This window comes from Serpula lacrymans (assembly GCF_000218685.1).
Source record: "Serpula lacrymans var. lacrymans S7.9 unplaced genomic scaffold SERLAscaffold_4, whole genome shotgun sequence".
NCBI lineage: Eukaryota > Fungi > Basidiomycota > Agaricomycetes > Boletales > Serpulaceae > Serpula > Serpula lacrymans.
In genome coordinates, this window is record NW_006763293.1 from 450483 (window position 1) to 469626 (window position 19144).

Genomic DNA, 19144 nt, shown 5'->3' on the forward strand with positions numbered 1-19144 from the left:
GAACGAAGAAACGCACCAAAGACATGCCAGTAACTCTAGATGGCACACATAACATCACAAACATCAGGCAATCTTCGAAACGATAGTTCCTCCATGCTCCAAACCCCCACCTGGTACGAACACAGCAGGGGTCCTCTCAAACGGTACAACCTTTTTTACCGTCCCATCTTCCCAATTGCTACACGCATCATACACGGCTCGGCCCTTTCCTTTTGACGAAACCACAGAAAAATCACTTGGCCCGACATATGGCTTCACTCCCTCCTGTGCCGCCTGCCTCAAAGCAGCCCCGAGCGAATTACATACGTCGTTTCCCTCCCAATCAACATCAGATACGATGCTTACCCACGCATAGTTCACCTGGCGTGCTTTCATGCGGGCTTTCCTCGCCTTCTTTCCTTTTTCTTTAGATTTGTCACTAGGTAGGGAGAGGGTCTCCGCGTCGGCCCACTGAACATGCCCAACCTCGGTTTTGCTTCCGCCACCTCCACCTCGCAAAGACCGCACACCGGCGCGAAAATGGTCTCCTGCAGTAGGAATAATACGCTCAGGCGTATCACCCACCAACGTCGTGAACTGCGCCTCCAGGCCATCCCTGTCCCTATCGTCCCCGTCAGATCCTGATTCGCCGCGTTCACGCACCGGAAGACTTAATAGGGCTCGTCCGGCCTCCCACACTTCGCGGCCGCCGATAGTATCGATAATAGCATCAAATCTGACGTGTAATTGGCCGAGATAACAGAGAAGGGCCGCTGCAGAAGCTTGTTCAGATGTATATGGTGGCAAAGGGAGTGCTGTATATGTGTATGGACGAGGGAGTATATGTTGGTGCATTGATGAAGAAGGATGTGAGTTGGAAGATAGCGGGCCGTTAGAGGAAGACAGCGCATGTGAGTAAGGTGATGAGATTGGCGAGGACGATCCAGAAGACGAACGCGAGAATAAAGATGGGGAGGGGTTAGGCGAGTGTGTGAACGAAGATGATGAAGAAAATGGGTAACGGATCGAAGCAGATGATGACGAGGCGCGAAATCTAGGGACCGATGAAGACGATGAACGTGGTAGAGAGGGAAAAGATATCGTAGGCACGAAGAGGACTTGTTCTGCACCCCATCCGCGCAGGCGATCTTCGATACGCTTAAGTATAACCCTCCGCCTCTCCAGCTCTTTTTCATGGTCACCATTTAGAACCTTGCTCTCTTCAGCAACTCCGCTTTCATCGTCGTCTTCGCATTGACTCCACTTCGCGAGAGGTGATAGGGGAGGACCAGGCAATTCAAATGGCACAGGCACATGTGCCCAAACTGACCACCCTGCTTTTACAAGCATTTGTACAGCCAACGCACCTGAGCCATCGTGTGCCCTAAGGACGAGCACACGAGGACGAGCTTCCGCAGCATTGTCGTGTTGCTTGTATTCATTAACTCCTACGCCGTATGGGTGAGGATCGCCTTGCACGCGATGATGGGCTTGGTCGGACACATTCTCTGTCTCAGAATCTTCCTCACTACTACTCTCCCGACCCAAAGGTGAACGAGCCATATCAAAACGGCGCGGGGTTTCATGCACCATTGATCTAGGTCGCACGGTACTACTACTGGCACTGCTTGATACGGGCTTGGCCATTGCTTGGGTGATCGTTCCCAATGTACGCACAGCGCGGTAAGCAGGGACTCCACATAATGGAAGCAGAGCGAGTTCTTCGACTGTCAGTCCACTATGGTTAGGCTTGGTATCTATTCCACAGCCTGTGCCTTCATTACCGGGCAGAAATATAGACGAGATGTGCTGCCTGGCCTCTGGACTACTGGACGATGATATATGTTGAGAATGACGTGAGCTTACTGGAAAGGAAGAGGTAGATGGAGGCTGCATAGTCGGCGAGATAACGGGATGTGGTATCCGGTGAACGCGATGCCGATCAACGAGGATGAATTCTGCGAGTGCACCACACTGTTGGTAACCCATTAGCAAATAGATACGTACGAGAAAGCGATTGTAAATCATGCGATAGAAAAATAAGACCCACCTTCCCAACTCCTAGAAGCCCCACTACCCAGTCCCCTTTCTTGGCGGTCTCCTCACGTACCTCCCATCCCACTTCCAAGACACGTCCTACAAACGAACGCCCCGGAATATAGCCCACTGGTGCAGGCTTTATTTTTTCTTTATCCTTGTCTCGTGTTTTTGATCCATCTGCTTTATCTATCCAATCCTCGCTATCGCGAGAAGAAAAAGCGTTCACGCCACCGGAATCCATCTGCACACCTACTAGTCTTCCATCCACACCATCCAATCCCACCGCCCATACCTGAACTAATACAGAGCCCGCACCGACATAAACAGGCGGGGCACGGTATGACGTGAAACCTAAAGGTGTTTCATCATCTCTTCGTCCTTTTGTGCTGCCGCTTCTGACTAGCGTAGGATTGGGTCCAACCATAGAATTTCGATTAATTTTGGCTTTCCCCTTACTCTTGTTGTTCTTGTCTTTACCGAACCAGCCAGTACCAAACAGACTTCCCCTTTTCCCACCGTCAGACAACGAAGAAGATCCTGCCCTCAAACCCATAGAGGAGGAATACGAGGTAGCAGCTGCGATGCCTCTGACGACTTCCACACTCGCCATCGTGGTCTGAGCAAGACCAGCACGTGTCAGATCAACCTCATCGCCCATTCCTAACCCCACACTGATTCCTACACTCAACGAACCATCTGCGCCACTTCCCCCGATTTTCCCTCCCTTCCCTTTCCACCACCTCCACGACCCGTTCCTGGTTGAATTAGAACGAGGCCCAGATCCATTGGGTATAGCCCGAGGAAGAACCAGCCCGGTAAATCCTCGGGTTCCGCTCGATGGTAATGCGTCATCCTGACTTGCTCCATCTAGATGAGGATGCGCAGCAAGCGCGTCAGAAACGGACATTGGAGCTGTGGTATATGGAGAGCGTGTCGTCACACTTGTAGATATCGATGGTGATGAGAAGCGCGAGACAGATGGGTATTTAGTGTTGGATGGTCCGGAAGATGAATTGAACGCCTGAGATGGTGACTGGGATGGCCCAGATGGGGATACCGACTTCTGTGAGCGAGATAAAGAATTGGCCCGTGGTGGACTATTAGAACTTGAAGGAAAGGACAGGCTTCGCCTTCGAGCAACCTTCGATGGTGCCGGTGCAATCTCAACGCTTCGTGGGCTACCGGACATACTCTCAGGTCGTTTGCGAAAAGCATGCGACGACGGATGCGATAATGACTGCGAACGCTTGTGATCCACACTTCCTCGAATACCGTTCGCGTGTAAATTAACACTATCCAAAGGCCCTGGGTCAGACACATCAGCATCAAGGTCTTCTTCGACTTCGAGGAGGACGGTCATGCCCACAAGCGTGCGCGCAGATTTACTGGCTGGTTTAGTTTTGGGTATGCGAGAGCGTGGATGCGGTCGAGTGGAGGAAGTGGTAGGAGTGGGAGCAGGTGTGGCAGGCGCATTGTGCAAAGCTAACATCTGTTGCGAGCTTGATGGGGACGACGGCGCGCTCCTGCTGCTGGCAGGTGTCGGGGTGGGCCCAGACATCAATACAGAGGTTGAAGATGATGCTGATCTTACAGAAATGGAAGAGGAGCCTGTTTTCTTCTTATCCTTCCCCTTACTCTTTACGCTATTGCTAGATTTAGATGGAGCCACAAGCCATCTTACGTCTTTCGCCCAGTCCTCATCCGTATAAGTTGTCTTACGTGCATGCGGAACTTGTGCACGTTTCGGGTGTGGTGGACGTAATATAGAAACATGGCTGGTGCTAGTACTCAAAGTCGCAAGAGGAGCCATAGCAGAAGCAGAAACAATGGTTGTGGTGTGCCCTGAGGTTGTGGCAGAATATGGTTCACTACTAGGAGGGAGCGAGGCCGTAGATGAAGATGCGGAGGCGGAAACAGAATTAGGTGAGGATGATGGAGGTGAAGGAGTGTGGGTGCGTGATCTGGAGGGAGAGTCGATGTACGCCTGGACCGGTGAGCCAGGTGATGATAAAGAGTGTATTGGTGATGCAGCGGGAGTGAAGAATACGTCGTCCTCACCTTCTTCACCAGGAACTAGACTTGCGTTATTTGATGGTGGGGAAGAAAACGCAGGCTGTTCGTGGCTTGTGGTCTCGATAACGCGTTCAATGTTGAAAGGGCGTATATTTGTAGAAAGGGCTATGTCAGAATCATGGGTGTATTGTTCATCCTCCTTGGGAGTTGGGCTTCGAGCCTGGAAAAAGAATGCCGAAACACACATGGGGCGAGATAAGCATCGGCTGACCGTTCATTATTCTATCTTTAAATACATGAGTACACGCTCACCTTGTGGTCTTCCTCGTTGTTACTGTCATTGCTGAGTTCGCCGTTATTGCCCTCGTCGTGTTCGTCGTCTGGTCTGTGCTCAGGCTCACCGTGCTGGGGCTCTTCATGGGTGAGTTCAGCGGCTATGCGGAGCAGCTCATTCCTTGTGGAATGGAAATCCCTTACACGGTTTGTCGAGCTCACGGTGACCGTCGCCGTCCTGGTTGCTGTTGTTACTGTCGTCGTCGCTGTGCTCGTCGATGCCGCTGCATAACGCTGGGACGGTCTCCCCAACGCTTTCTGGAGCAGAGTCGGTTTCGCCATGCACACGGGGCCTTGCTATTAATGATTCTGAATTTGGACCAATTCTCATTTTATTTATTTGTTCAGCCACAACACCACGCCTTTCACTGACGTCATCGTAGTCTAGCCTTCCATTTACGGAAAACTTCTATTTATGGCTTCTTGCCTTTTTGGGTGCCCGACGTTTCGAGTACGCGGGCGGTGCAGCCGCGAACGACACTGCCCGCTTACGTTTGGGCGCGGGCGTCGGTTCTAGCAGCGGCGGCGCTTCTTCGTCGTCGTCGTCCTCTTCGACATCGTCTTGCTCCTCATCCTCGTTGTCGTCATCATCCCCGCCCTCATCCTCGCTCTCCTCATCCTCGCTCTCCTCATCTTCTCCCCACACCTCGTCAAAGACTATGTCACGCAAATCTAAATCTCCAGGTGTCATTTTGACAAGCATCAATCCCTCTCCCTTCCGCATCTCCTTCCGCGAACGCATTGTGCTCAGCGTCGTTTCGTCTTTTTCATATAACGCTGACATCGCTCCGGAAGGTAGAGGCGCAGAAGAGGGTAATGAAGGAGGTACCGTGTATCGAGCGAACCGCCCCGAACTCCAATCTCGTAGAATAATGCGCGCGGCGCCTGCATGGTCAAGCAAACCCCTCTGTATACGATCGATTATTAGTTATGTATTGATCGAGAAATACAAATATCACGCACCTTTTTTACAAGTCCATTCACCCTCGCTAGTCCAGCCAAGAAAGCTGTAGCGTCCCCGTTCGTAAACGCAGGAAGACTATATGCGAGCATCAAGTCCTGGGTATCTGCTCTCGACACAACGTGGTTTACTGCATATATCAAACACAGTGAGGTGAGGCAAATCGAAAAAAGGAACAAGTAACGCACCAGCGAACAGAGGATCCTTCAACTTTTCGATTTTACCCCGGTTGCGAAGGAGGATATCCCGTGCTCTGGCTTCCTGTCTTTTTTCCTTCTCCTTATTCTCCTCTTCTTCCGTACCTTCCACACCCCCTTCGTCATCTTCCTGCACATCCCTCACAAATTCGACACCAGGTGTATCCACTACCCGTACCTTCCCCGCTCCCCCCGGTAGGTCAAGGACAACTTCCACAGAATTTGTCGTCGTGTACGGTTTTGTGCGCTCATTTTTGCCTTTCGCGTCCGTCGTTATTGAAGGAGTGTAGATACTAGAAACACGATGGCAAGCAAGGGAATTGATAAGGGCTGATTTTCCTGACTGATCAATGGTGCAAAGGTGAGCGGTAAGAATAAGAAAACACGAAAAAATACAAGAGGCACGCACATTTGTCACACCAACAATAGCTACCACCATTTCCTTCCCTTCCACTGCTTTATCCTTCTTCAACCTCGCCGCCTTCTCTTGTAAAAACGTCCATATCGCGTCGGTACCCAGTGCATCACTCACTTTTGGCTCGGGGACAGTTTTCGCTTTCACAGCACTCGCCGCGGCTGACGGAGAAACAGGTAAGAATGCCGAGGCAGCACGGAAAGGCAATGTCGCCTCTACGCCGACAGGAGGTGAAGATCTGAAGTGTTGGAGCCAAGAATCGACCGACTCGCGTGGGACGGCATCAATCTTGTTCAGAATCAAAAGTACGTTCTTGCCTTCCACTTTACTCTGCTTATCACCTTTAGCCTTCTTCTTGCTTTTAGTCTTCACTTCAGCCTCACTCTCCCCTTCGCTTTTACTTTTCCCTTTCATAGCTCCCATGACACTAGTACACACGCCTGCAGCAGGATCTCTAACATCTACGACGTGCAGCACCACATCTGCAGCATCCAACACTTCGCGAAGCGTCGGAGGGCCGGGAATGGTCGGAATTACAGGCAGCGTTGGTGCAACTACTGTCGATACTTTTGTTACTGCATTTACAGCGTTGGACGTGGATGGGCCGGGTTCGATCGACACGATTCCATCAAATCCTTTGCCATCCAATCCTTCCCCATCCAATCCTTTCCCATGCTTCGTTGACTGAAATAGTATGATTGACCCGATAAACGAAAAATGACCCTAAGATAAGTGAGATGGACTCACGCCTCGACGCTGTTCAGCAATCTCAGCAAGAATTTGTTCCTTGTACGGGAAGTTATTAGGGATACCAGGGTCCTTTTTTGACTTTTTGTTGGGCACTACATTGGACGAGTGAGTTGTGAGTTTTTAGATGGGAAAAGAAAAGGAAGGGGCGTGTATGGTAGACGTATTGGAAAAAATCGAAAAAAAAAGTATCAAGAATATCCTAGAAAGTTAGCCACTTACATGGCTTGCCTGAAGCTTTGGCTTGTCTTTCCGCCTTCTTCTGTTTCTTTCTGCTTTCAGCAGCCTTATGCTTGATTTTTTCGCGCTGATTGGTTGTCCCGCGCTTGCTCGTTTCTATCCGTACATATCAAACGGAAAATACGTGAATTTGAGGACAAGTGCAATCGTGAGGAAGAAAAGGTGTGACTAGAGTAAGCAAATAGAGATAAGACCTCGAAGTTATTAGAGACAAACTTTTGCGAATACGAGGCATACTTGAACCGCTGGATTTATGAGCTTTCTATGACGGGACGCGTTGGATAAAAATCGAAAACGCGCAAATCATGTCAAGAACTATTTCGCACCAAGAAGTTTTCTCTAGCAGATCATGTGATCCGCAGCGCGACTTAGTATCTCAGCCGCCTTCACTGATTGTCAGTGGTGTATGACGCTCCGTTTGCACTTTTATTCAAAGTGCGACAGCGAGAAATTTTCGGTGCGAAATATGGTGGACTGCGCGAAAAACAGATGAAAATTCGCGCGAGATGGGGAGCTGCGCGAACAAGAAGACCCACGCGAAATGACGCCCGGTCAAGCCACTCTAGCTAGAATCTACTTCTACCTTGTACTTGAAACTATCTAGGTAAACATGAACCTTTTGAAGTCATTTTTGGCCGGTTTTTACTTGAGGGGAAAAGCTCAACATCAGAAGCTATTAGACAGTAAATGAGAAGAAAAGACCGGATATACTTTGAGAAATGTAGTATTATAAAAGAGTGTAAGTCGATAAGAAAGGAATGAACAATGTAGCCAAAAGTACAGAAAACAATTGCTTGAACAACAACAGCTCATGAACTGACTAAGGGCCACTTGAGGACATCAGTTAACTGGTAGCCAACATTGAATGAGTTTGTGAAAAGAGCGGGATCTTGTCGCAACCAAATAGGATAGTCTAATAAATCTAAGTGAAACTCAGCCGCTGCCTGAGACGCTATAGAAACAACTGAGGTATTCCTATACTAAACCCCCTACTACTTATAGTTGGAGGTGCTACTCGCTACAGTATAATGACTCCTAGGAGTACAATTGTGCTCCTAGGAGAACAATGGTGACTCCATGGAGTGGTGGCTATGCTCCATGGAGAACAATGGCTGCTTTAGCAGAGACCGGGTTTATCTGGTTTTGTCATAGTCTTCCTGTTCCACATATTTGGAAGGCCTTGTCAATGGAGGGCTACAAGGAGGGCAGGTGACTGGATTCGGAAGGAATGGTGAAGAGCTCCGGAATAATGATTCAGTTTCCATTGCCAAAAATACTGGAAATACTTAAGGAGATATATTTCAATGATAATAAATCCTTACAAGGTTCCCTCAATTCTGAGTCCACTGTACGTATATCTTCTTCAACAATCTCCTTGTCATCCAAAATGTCAGTGTTCTTGAAGCATTTCTGAGCCTGTAAAACAGGGTTTGCTTCAATGTTGATATGTCCTTCGCTCTTGCTATCCACTGCATGGATCTGCTAGATACACAGCGCAGAGGCAACTATCAGTTGTTTATAGAAGTCAGTAGATTAGTCTATCATTGAATAGGGGACATACTATGCTTTCTTGAGGAAAAACGACCGTGTCTTGGTACAACAACATGGCTAGCTTTGTCCACCTCAAGCGCTTCATCTTCATCCTCTGGGAAATATATTTGCCATAACTCATCCAAGTTACAGTTAGAAGTTGTGTTCCAACTTTTGAACTCATCATGTGGAATAATTGGATGAAGAGCTGCGATGGTTGAATTAGTTAAGTATATATATCTCGAGTGTGTTCTATAAGAACATGCCAATCATGACAGAACCATGAAAAGCGCAGCAACCAAGGAGACAACAGAAACACAGAATGCGGTGACTCAATTGGGTAGCACCAATGGTACTGATGTTTTGACACACTCCAAAGAGGTCAGGCACACCTCTAATAAAAACCTAGAAACAAAGGATCACAAAAAACCATGGACAGCCACATGGGTTGCAGACAGGCTTCGAGACCAAAAGGAAGAAAGATCCATTGGTATCTTGAGCAGCTAGACGCACAAAAAGAGAGGGCAAGAAGTTGACAAAAGTCTGATCAAAGAATCAAATGTGTTACCAATACATGAAACAGTATCAGCATTAGAAGAATTGAGATGCCCTAAACAATTCATTAGGGGAACTCAAGAAAACCAGATGAATGTCACTTGCAGATTAACAAACCTCTCAATGCATAAATCAATAATGATAGATGCATTATTAGACAGTGGCTGTACAGGAAGTTGCATAGATGGGAAGTTTGTAGAAGAACAGGGATATGAAAGGTATAGAATCCCAAGACATATACCAGTCTATAATGCTGATGGCACCCTTAATTGGGACGGAAGCATTAAAGAACATATCAAACTATTGATGAAAATTGATGACCATACTGAAAGACTCCAACTGGCCATAACCAATCTTAGAGCCGGAAGGATGTTCTTAGGTCATGAATGGCTAAAAAAGCATAATCCCACTATAGACTGGTCAAAATCAGGATTAATCTTTGATTGATGCCCATCAGAATGCAACATGATGATAAGGTTCTTCGAACCCGAAGAAGATCTAGAAGCATATTGCCCAGAGGTCAATCTGGAAGCAGGGGATAGAATCGCTCAAATTAATTTCTTAAACATAAAAGACACATCCATCCCTGAAAACATATATCATATTCGCGCTCATGGCACAATATCACAACAACTAGCCAAAGCAGCCAGAAAAGATCAGAAACAGGGTGGATTTGAAGGAATCGTGCCCAAGCATTTACACAATTTTAAAGATGTTTCTGATAAGAAAGAATTTGATTCCCTACCAGAAAAAAGACAATGAGACCATGAGATAGAACTCATACCAGGAGATCATAAGATAGACTGCAAAGTTTATCCATTAGCTATAGGAGGGCAAGGACAGCTTGATGCATTCCTTAAAGAGAATTTAGATTTAGGACACATTAGGCCTAGTAAATCTCCAATTGCTTCTCCCTTTTCCTTCATCAAAAAGGAAGACAGCAAACTCCGACCGGTCAAAGACTACTGTAGACTTAACAAAATCACCATCAAAAATAGATATCCATTACCTCTGATTAATGAACTTGTAGATAAACTCAAAGGTGCCAAATACTTCACTAAATTGGATATAAGGTGGGGATACAATAATATATGGATTAAGGAAGGAGACAAACATAAAGCATCCTTTGGAACAAATAGAGGGATGTTCAAGCTGCTCATCATGTTCTTTGGATTAACAAATTTACCTGCCACATTCCAAACCATGATGAATTCCATTTTCAAAGAACTAATTGATGAAGGAAAGGTAGTAATATACCTGGATGATATAATGATCTTCACAAAGACCATAGAAAAACACTGAGCAATGATGCAATATGTACTTCAGACCCTTAGAGAGAACTGATTATACCTAAAACCGGAAAAATGTGATTCTGAAGAGACAGGGACAGTATATCTGGGATTAATCATCTCGGAAAACAAAATTTGCATGGATCTGGTTAAAGTTAAAGGAATTCCAGAATGGCCAGAATGTAAAAATACAAAAGAAGTACAGGCCTTTTTAGGATCTGGGTCAATTGCAAAACCGCTAACAAAGCTCACTGGAAAAAAAGAGTTTGTATGGGGAACCAAACAGACAGAAGCATTTAAAGAGATAAAAAAGAAAATCAGCTCAACCCTAGTACTTGCCTTATTGACCAATGACAGTGAATACACATTAAGAGCAATCCTCTCCCAAGAGCAGAACAATGTCTAGAAACCAATAGCTTATTTGTCAAAATCTCTCAATCCTACAGAAAGAAACTATGAGATTTACAACAAAAAACTATTGGCAATAATGATAGCTTTAGAGAAATGGCACCATTATCTAATGGATGCAGCAAAAGAATTTGAGATCTGGACAGACCACCAGAATCTTACATACTTTATATAACCTCAGAAGCTGAACAGAAAACAGGCGAGATGGGTTAGTGAACTGGAAAACTACCACTTCACCTTACACCATAAACCAGGAACTACCCATATTAAAGCCGATCTTCTATCAAGACAATCAGACCACGATAAAGGACAAAATGATAACAAAGATGTAACTGTACTAAAAGTTGATCTATTTAAAATCAATATGTCTTTAACAGAAAAACAACAACAAGAACTAGCTGAGGCAGATGATAAAGCGGACATTAAAATCAATCAAAAAAAGGATGGGAAATGTTGATGAAGTCGTAAAAAAAGTTGAGGACAAAATACAAAACCACCAAGATGGCTGATGGACTGAAGAAGGATTCATATACTTCAAAGGTTGAATGTATGTGTTACGCACAAAGTGCTTAACAAAGTCTGAGGTTTTGTTGAGGGTTCAAAGAGACTTATCTGAAGACAAGTTCAAGGACGTAGTTCTGAGTAGAGCTCTTCTAACGAGAGTTGGTCTTCTTCTGAGTAGAAGTCTGATCTTAGAAGCTAGCTTTGTAAGCATAAACTGCATAGAATTGTATTGAAGAAATACTACTACTGTTACAAGGGTATTTATAGGAAATAAAATTGGTGATAGGAGTTAGGTCCTATCTAGGGGAGACTTGCCTGTTGAGGGCTAACTATACTAGGTAATGTAGTTTGCAAAGAAAACGGAAATGTACGTGAAGGAAATGAGTCATTGGTCCAATGGTATAACCGATGAGTAAAAAGAAATGAGTAGTCCATAAAAGGAGTAGAAATCGTAACAGTATGTCCCAAAAAACCAAAAGCTAAGAGAAGAGATCATTAGAGATCATCATGATTATATTGTTGCTGGTCACCCAGGCTGGTATAAAACAAAGGAATTAATTACCAGAACATATTGGTGGCCATATATGGACAAAGACACCCAAGAATATGTAACAGAATGCAAAACTTGTCAAAGAACAAAAATTGATCATCAGAAAAAAGCAGCACTGTTACACCCAAATGGGATCCCAAGCTGCTCCTGGCAGATTATATCCATGGATCTCATTGGGCTACTACCAGAATCAAAGGGCTACAATATAATAATGGACATTGTAGATCAATTCTCAAAAATAATCAAACTGATACCTATGCACACCAAGTTAAACTCTGAAGGAGTGGCAAAGATATTCAGAGACAATGTATTCTGGTATCATGGACTACCCAAAAAAGTGATATCTGATTGTGGAGTACAATTTGTCTCAAATTTCATGAAAGATCTTTATACTCTATTACAGATAAGAGGAAACCCATCAACAGCCTCAGACAGATGGACAAAAAGAAAGAATCAATCAAGAGATAGAACAATATCCTCAAATATTTGTCAACCATAAACAAGACAACTGGGTGAAATGGTTACCTTTAGCAGAATTCTCCTATAACAATAAAAAACATTTAGCAACCGGGTACAGTCCATTCTATCTCAATAATGGTCAACATCCAAAAGTAAAAACAGGAGAAAAGAAATAAGTAAAAAGCGAAAGTGCAGAAAAATTTGTAGAAAGGATGAAAGAGACAAGAGAGGAAGCATAAAAATCTCTAGCAAAGATAGGAGAGATTATAAAGAGATCATATGATAAAAACAAAAAAAAAGTATTGAGTATCAACCAGGGAATAAAGTCTACCTTGAAGCTGAACATATCATGATGGATCGGCCATCAAAGATAAAAGACATGGATCATTCACCATTAAAAGAAAAACTGGTCCAGCAGCATATAAACTTAAACTTCCCAGAAGATGGAAGAACATATATTGGGTCTTCAACAAAAAACTTCTACATCCCTACAAAGAACCTATATTTTCTGGACAAAGGAAACCAAAACCCCCACCACCCGCTGAAGTAGATGACCAACATAAATATATGGTAGAAAAAATACTTGACTCACGGATGACATGTGGCAAGTTAGAATATTTGGTACATTGGAAAGGATACGGGAAAGAAGAACGCACGTGGGAACCCAAAGCTCATGTAAAAAAAGCTTTGGAACTAGTAAAAGATTTCCATGATTATTTCCCAAGTGCACCTAGACGTATCCATTTTGCTCTTCACTACCAACCACTCGAAAACCTCACAGAACCATCTTGTAATCATAACATCTTCAATTTGGAGAACAGGAAACTTGAACCAACCTTTTGGGTGTAACAACCAAGATTTTGTTATTCTGGCGCACAACTCAGACAAGCAAAAGGTAAGAGATATGAGAAAGGGATCACCCCTTAGGTTTTAACAAGTTAGTTGTGAGGATACAACAGGAGGACTCGCTAAGGAGTCTCCTTGATCTATTGGGGTATTTATACTAAAACAGAGTGTTTGTACTTATGTACTGTACAGTTGATAAAAACAGTGGCTGATGATGTTAGAGGGCGCAGCCCGTGTGACCAGCTCCACTGCGTGAGAGACTTGTAGCTAAAAATAAGAGGAAATGCAATGCGGCGCAAGAAAGAGGAGTTTGAACAAAAGGAAAGTGCCGCATGGCACAGTGTGTGAAAACTACAGTAAAAGTTTAAAGCGGAGAATGAATATTTAAAGGAAAGGTCCAAAAATTGTGTTATTGTAACATTGGGATGAATGTCCTAACGGGGGGTAATGTCACAATTCTATCCGATACATACTGATATCTCTCCAAATGATCAAGTTGAACATCTTATCTCTTCTCATGTAATCACTTGATCTTATCTATTTATCTTATCTAATCAAGTGGCCTTAGTCACATGATTACTTACCAAGCACCATGCTGCAACCTCATGTACATCAGTCAGCACCTCAAGGCTGACATGTGTCTACACGTATATAGGTAACTACATCTGCATGTACATACTCTAGCTTTTGATTTTGTCTATATACCTTCATCTTAAACCACCTGAGGTTGACAATCTGTTAACTTAATAAAGGGTATAGGTTGTTATATCCCCTATGTTCTATAATTCAACTATCCCTCCTCCTCAAAACCCACACCCATATATCTCTGGGTTTTATTTTGAAGGATCATTATATATACCACCCCATGAACAACCAGAGCACCCACTGTTCTAGGAGGCAAAGCCCATAAACAAGTTCTGTGGAATCTGGGAGGATTGTGTTAGTTTGTTTTGTGTGTGGTTTTTTAACAACAGTTCTCATCATTGACAGCGGTAAGGTCATTTAGTCAAAAACCTGCCATGCAGGTAAATCAAAATTTGAACCACTGCCAAACACTGCAGCAAATTGCAAGGGAGACAAATAATATGTGGGAATAATAATAACACTGTGTGCATATATGATGGATGGCCATGTTTCTAGCGCTTATGCAAATATATTTTGAGCTAAACTGCAGAAGGTCGGCCATTTCATTGTCATTAAAGGTATGGGTAAAGCATCTAGTAAAACTGAAATAGGGAAACAAAAATCAAGGGGGGGCCATACATACTTGCCAAAAAAAACATCTAATTAATGGCAAGGAAGTTGTTCCAGGATGATTGGATTATCACTGCATGATCCATCTAGCTCTTTTACCTGCTCCCCTTCTACTCCCAAAGCAAACACGTTAGCAAAGACAATCAAGTTATTGATTAATATTGAAGGCTTGATCTGGTAGAGTGTATTTTCAACCCGCTGCCTATTGTCAGTTGTGAATATAGCTGTTAGAAAATGGAAACTTACAAGATGAACAAAATGTCCAGAAGTTTTAGTGGAATAAAATGTGGGGTGTTGCCTCGAAGTGGTCATTACACAGGAAGCTTAACAATTCAGAGAATGGGTGGGTATAGGTGGTGGTGTGTGCAAAGTGCTCGGGGCCCGGGTGGAGCTTGATTTGAGTGAACTCCACAGTCTATCCATCAGTGTATGTGTTGATACTGCATTAATGAGATATAACAAACCTCCCTTCAAACTATCCTTATCTGCCTGACTCCAACATAACAAATCTTTTGTTCTGATCAAATTTATCTCTTGCTTATGATGTTATAAACAAGATCTATCAAGTCTCACTCTGAATTTCCAGTGATGTCAATATATTTTGAGCATCCTTTCACATTCATTCCATCCAGTCAGATGCTCTGTCTTTACTTAAGATCCTGGAAGATGAAGAAAGTTTTAGTCAAGATCAAGCAGGTAGGTATTGGCTTCACAGTGGTGCTATACTCCTAGGAGTCATTATACTGTAGCAAGTAGCACCTCCGACTATAAGTAGTAGGGGGTTTAGTATAGGAATACCTCAGTCGTTTCTATAGCCTCTTGGGCAGCGGCTGAGTTTCACTTAGATTTATTATATTTTTCCTGATGTTAGGCTCAATTTCTACAAGTAGCAACATCATTATTCTGCAGCTTGTCAATGCAAAGTCTTTAGGACAACCAGGAAGGCCTCAAGCAGATATCAATCTCAAGTTTGCTAAGAAAGCCTTGTGTACTGGCCAAAAAATCACTCTGATGGAATTAGCTGGTATATTGGGGGTCCATCAGAACACATTACATTGTTTTATGCAAGAAAATAGCATCACACACAAATTCTCCAACACCAGCATGGCATCTTTGGACATGTTAGCAAGGAAATTCAAGGAGCAAAAATCTGACTCTGGGTTCCAATACTTTGCTGGCTTTGTAGAAAGCCATGGCTTATATATCCAATGTCGGTGAATATGGCAAACTCTAGAGTGTGTTGACAAAATAGGGCAATGACTACGGAAATAACAGATTATTTGACGGCAGAAATATAGAGTTTAATATCCAAATGTGCTATGGCACATTGATATTGATGAGCATCATAAGCTAATAATATGAGGTTATATCATACATGGAATGGTGGATGGCTACTGTTGTACCGTGAGTAGCCATTCCAATGCTCTGACCAAATCCAACTGACACTTTCTTTGTCAGTTTTACTTGAAGCAAGTATAAATAATCCTGCCTCAACCGTTCTTGGCCTCTTTTTGAGTGCTATTGCAGAATTTGGCTGTCTGTCTTGTGTTTGAGGGGATTGTGGAGGGAGAATGTTCAAGTTGCTACCTACATGGTGATGAAAAATGGGGCCGACAGGGCGTCTTTTATATGGGGCATGTACTTAAGTTGTTGTTTCTGTTTCCTACATCAGCTCAACTAACCATATTTAGTTCAACTCACAACACTCAAATAGAGTGTATGTGGGTTGAGACCGGGTCACAGTTTGTACGTTGTTGGAGAGTGTTCTTTTTGAACCTCAAAAATCATCACAGCCTTGATTATGAGAAGCCGGAACACCTCTGGCTTCTTCGTTCACTCTTTACTAATGCCCTCAATGTCAACTGTTAATTCTTTCAAGATGATTGGAATTCACATCCAATTGCTGGACCTGAGACTAGCAACAAAAGCCCTAAGGTAAGTAGTGTTATTGCAATGGAAAACATAATTTCAAGTGGTTCTCTCAGAATCTACAGTTAATTGTAATAAAACTATGTAAAACTCAGCCGCTGCCCAAGAGGCTATAGAAACAACTTTATTATTTACCTATGTGAAACTACAGTTGATGTTAGTTTAAGGTAATCTCTAATAAATGTAATGTAACATACCTCAGCCGCTGCCCAAGAGGCTATAGAAACCACTGAGGTATTTCTATACTAAGCCCCCTACTATTCATAGTCGGAGGTGCTACTCGCTACAGTGTAATGACTCCTAGGAGTACAATTGTGCTCCCAGGAGAACAATGGTGACTCCATGGAGTGGTGGCTATACTCCATGGAGAACAATGGCTGCTTCGGCAGAGACCGGGTTTATCCGGTTTTGTCACTCCCACTCGAGTGCAACCGTAGTCCCATAGCTTTAGAGAATTTCCAGTGTTTTTTGTGAGTGAGGGGTTTAGTGAGAATGTTGGCAACCATATCTCCTGTAGGAACATATCTGATTACTGTCTCTCCCTTTGATACTAAGTCATCTCGGATAAAGTGATATTTCCGTTGAATGTGTTTTGTGCAAGCACAGAACTGTGGATCTTGTGTAAGAATAATAGCTGCTTGATTGTCACAGTGCAGTGTTGTAGATCCATTTTGAGCATGTCCAATATCTTCAAAAAATGTCTAAAGCCATGCAAAGTGTTGTCCAACATTGCTCAATCCAATGTACTCTGACTCCGTGGAGGATAAAGCTACCATGCTTTGTTTTTTGCTTGTCCAGGAGATTGCTCCTCGGATGGTGATAAAAACAAAGCCTGATGTTGATCGAGATGTGTCTGGGTCTCCAGACCAATCTGCATCTGAATATCCATAGAAATCCATGTCCATGGAGACATCTGTGCCATCATATTGTAGTTCTATGTCCCTGGTTGCTTTCAGATATCAGAGGACACATTTTGCAGCTTCCCAGTGATGGCTCCTTGGAGCTGAGCTATGTCTGCTTAGTATTCCAACAACGTAGGCAATGTCTGGGCAGGTTCCGAGCATGGCATACATGAGGGAGCCTACAATTGAGAGGTATGACACTTGACGCCCTTCAATATGCATCTCGTGTTACACAATATCTTCCCCTGGAGCATTTGCAAGGAGTTTTGATCCATGGGCCATTGGTGTCCATACTGGTTTGCAGTTCTTCATTCCAGTACGCTCCAGGACTGTGTCAATGTATTGGCATTGCAATAGGGATATTGTTTTGTTTGAACAATCACGTTGGATTTCTATTCCGAGGATGTATTTTGCTTCTCCAAGGTCCTGCATTTTGAATATGGATTCGAGTTTGGCTTTTGTGATATCCATGAATTCTCGGGATGAAGCTCCTAGGAGGAGGTCATCTACATAGACAACAACAAAGCATATTTGTTTGTTGTCCCGGTGTCATGCACCAAAGTTGATTGGTAGCATGGACAGGTGTCAATAACGAAGCGAATATTCAAAAAGACTTGCCTTTGCGCCACACAGGCACAGTGCCACGTGGAATAGTAATTAATATTGCCCTTTTTGAACTTGTGGCTGATCAGCACCACCTCTATTAGGCAATCCAGTCACGCTCACCTTTGCCTTTCCATTCGGTACTTTCCGCGTTTCGGCATTTCGGCAAATTTTCGCGTCGCCACTGGCTACACATTGCATTGCGCCCTCGCTTTTGTCGTTTCCCTTACTCCCCTTCCTTTGCCTAGCCCCACCATGGGCCCCTTCCTCTCCTTTTTATTCTCACCTGACGGTCATTTCTGGGTCCCCATTCTAATCCACTTGTTTGTCACCTCCACCCTCCTCCTCCTAATCTTATTTGCACCCCCACCATTTCTGATGTCACCACTTCCTATCCGCTTCCGTCGCCGATCCGTTGACTACCACGTGCCACTGCTGATATCAGCAAAGCCCCGGCGGCCGGTTCAAATAGGGCAACAGGTCCATCTTCATGACGTCGATCTACCATCATATACTATCAAAACATCGGTCGCTCGTCTTGCCTGGTTGGAGCGTGGGTGGGTAATTTTTGAGCTGGAGAAGGTTCATCCCCTTGCGTCGCCCATGTTCATCGCTGTCCCATTCACTTGGGTACACTTATCTTTTGTCCATCGTCTTCACTACAGCTACACCTACCACACGCTGCCTGGGACTCACTTGTTCCAAATTGGAACTACTCCTCTCCCTCCCTCGTTTGATCAGGTGGTCCAACACAACCAGTCCATTGGTAAGGCCATGGAACTATCAGATTTGGACTAGGTGGTGGACTGGTGGCTCCAGTTTCTTTTTTTTCAGCAGAACATTCATTTACAGTGCGATTATTTTTGATTTTTGAATCATTTTTATGGACACATATTTTTTTAGAATGCCTGACTGACAATAAAGGAACTGTGTTGATACTGATAGTGTTTTGCCTTGCCCTTTTTTTACTGCATCTTCCCATGACATCATGATTTTCCTGCTCTCTTTTTGCTATTGGACTTTACTTTATGGCTGTACAAACCTGTGACATTACTCACAGCATTCATTGTTCTATCTCTTTCTTTTCCTTTTTTTGACAATCTTATCCTGTACTACCTACGCAGGATTCGTCAGCATACATTCCTTCCTTCATGTTCTTTCTCATTCTTTTTGCACAGCTATACTGTGCATAGCCTACTTTTCTTTTACTATATAAACCCCTGTATTTTACCTTGTAAAAAAAAAAGAAAAAGAACTCCAATCCAGACTTCTTCTCTACTCTCAAGTTCACTACTCTGCTACTTGTGATCCAGTGTGGTCACAACACTTCCCACTTTTGAAGTCATTGTCATCCCTTTCGATTAGAGTCCTTCTGAGCACTACAGTTTGT

The 19144-nt window shown here is 43.9% G+C and overlaps 2 protein-coding genes across 2 annotated transcripts; both read right to left on the reverse strand.

The window, feature by feature from the left end:
* Positions 1-35: 35 nt before the first annotated feature.
* On the reverse strand, positions 36-375 carry SERLADRAFT_381507 (uncharacterized protein; the record flags this gene model as incomplete). Its single annotated transcript, XM_007315211.1, has 2 exons — positions 36-96; positions 122-375. 2 exons carry the CDS (start codon positions 373-375, stop codon positions 36-38), a joined length of 315 nt encoding a protein of 104 aa, XP_007315273.1.
* Positions 376-1107: 732 nt separating this feature from the next.
* Positions 1108-2740, reverse strand: SERLADRAFT_460124 (uncharacterized protein; the record flags this gene model as incomplete). The annotated part of the gene is made up of 2 exons (XM_007315212.1): positions 1108-1953; positions 2030-2740. Coding segments are annotated over 2 exons (1494 nt in total), but the record flags the coding sequence as incomplete, so codon positions are not given.
* Between the last annotated feature and the right edge of the window lie 16404 nt (positions 2741-19144).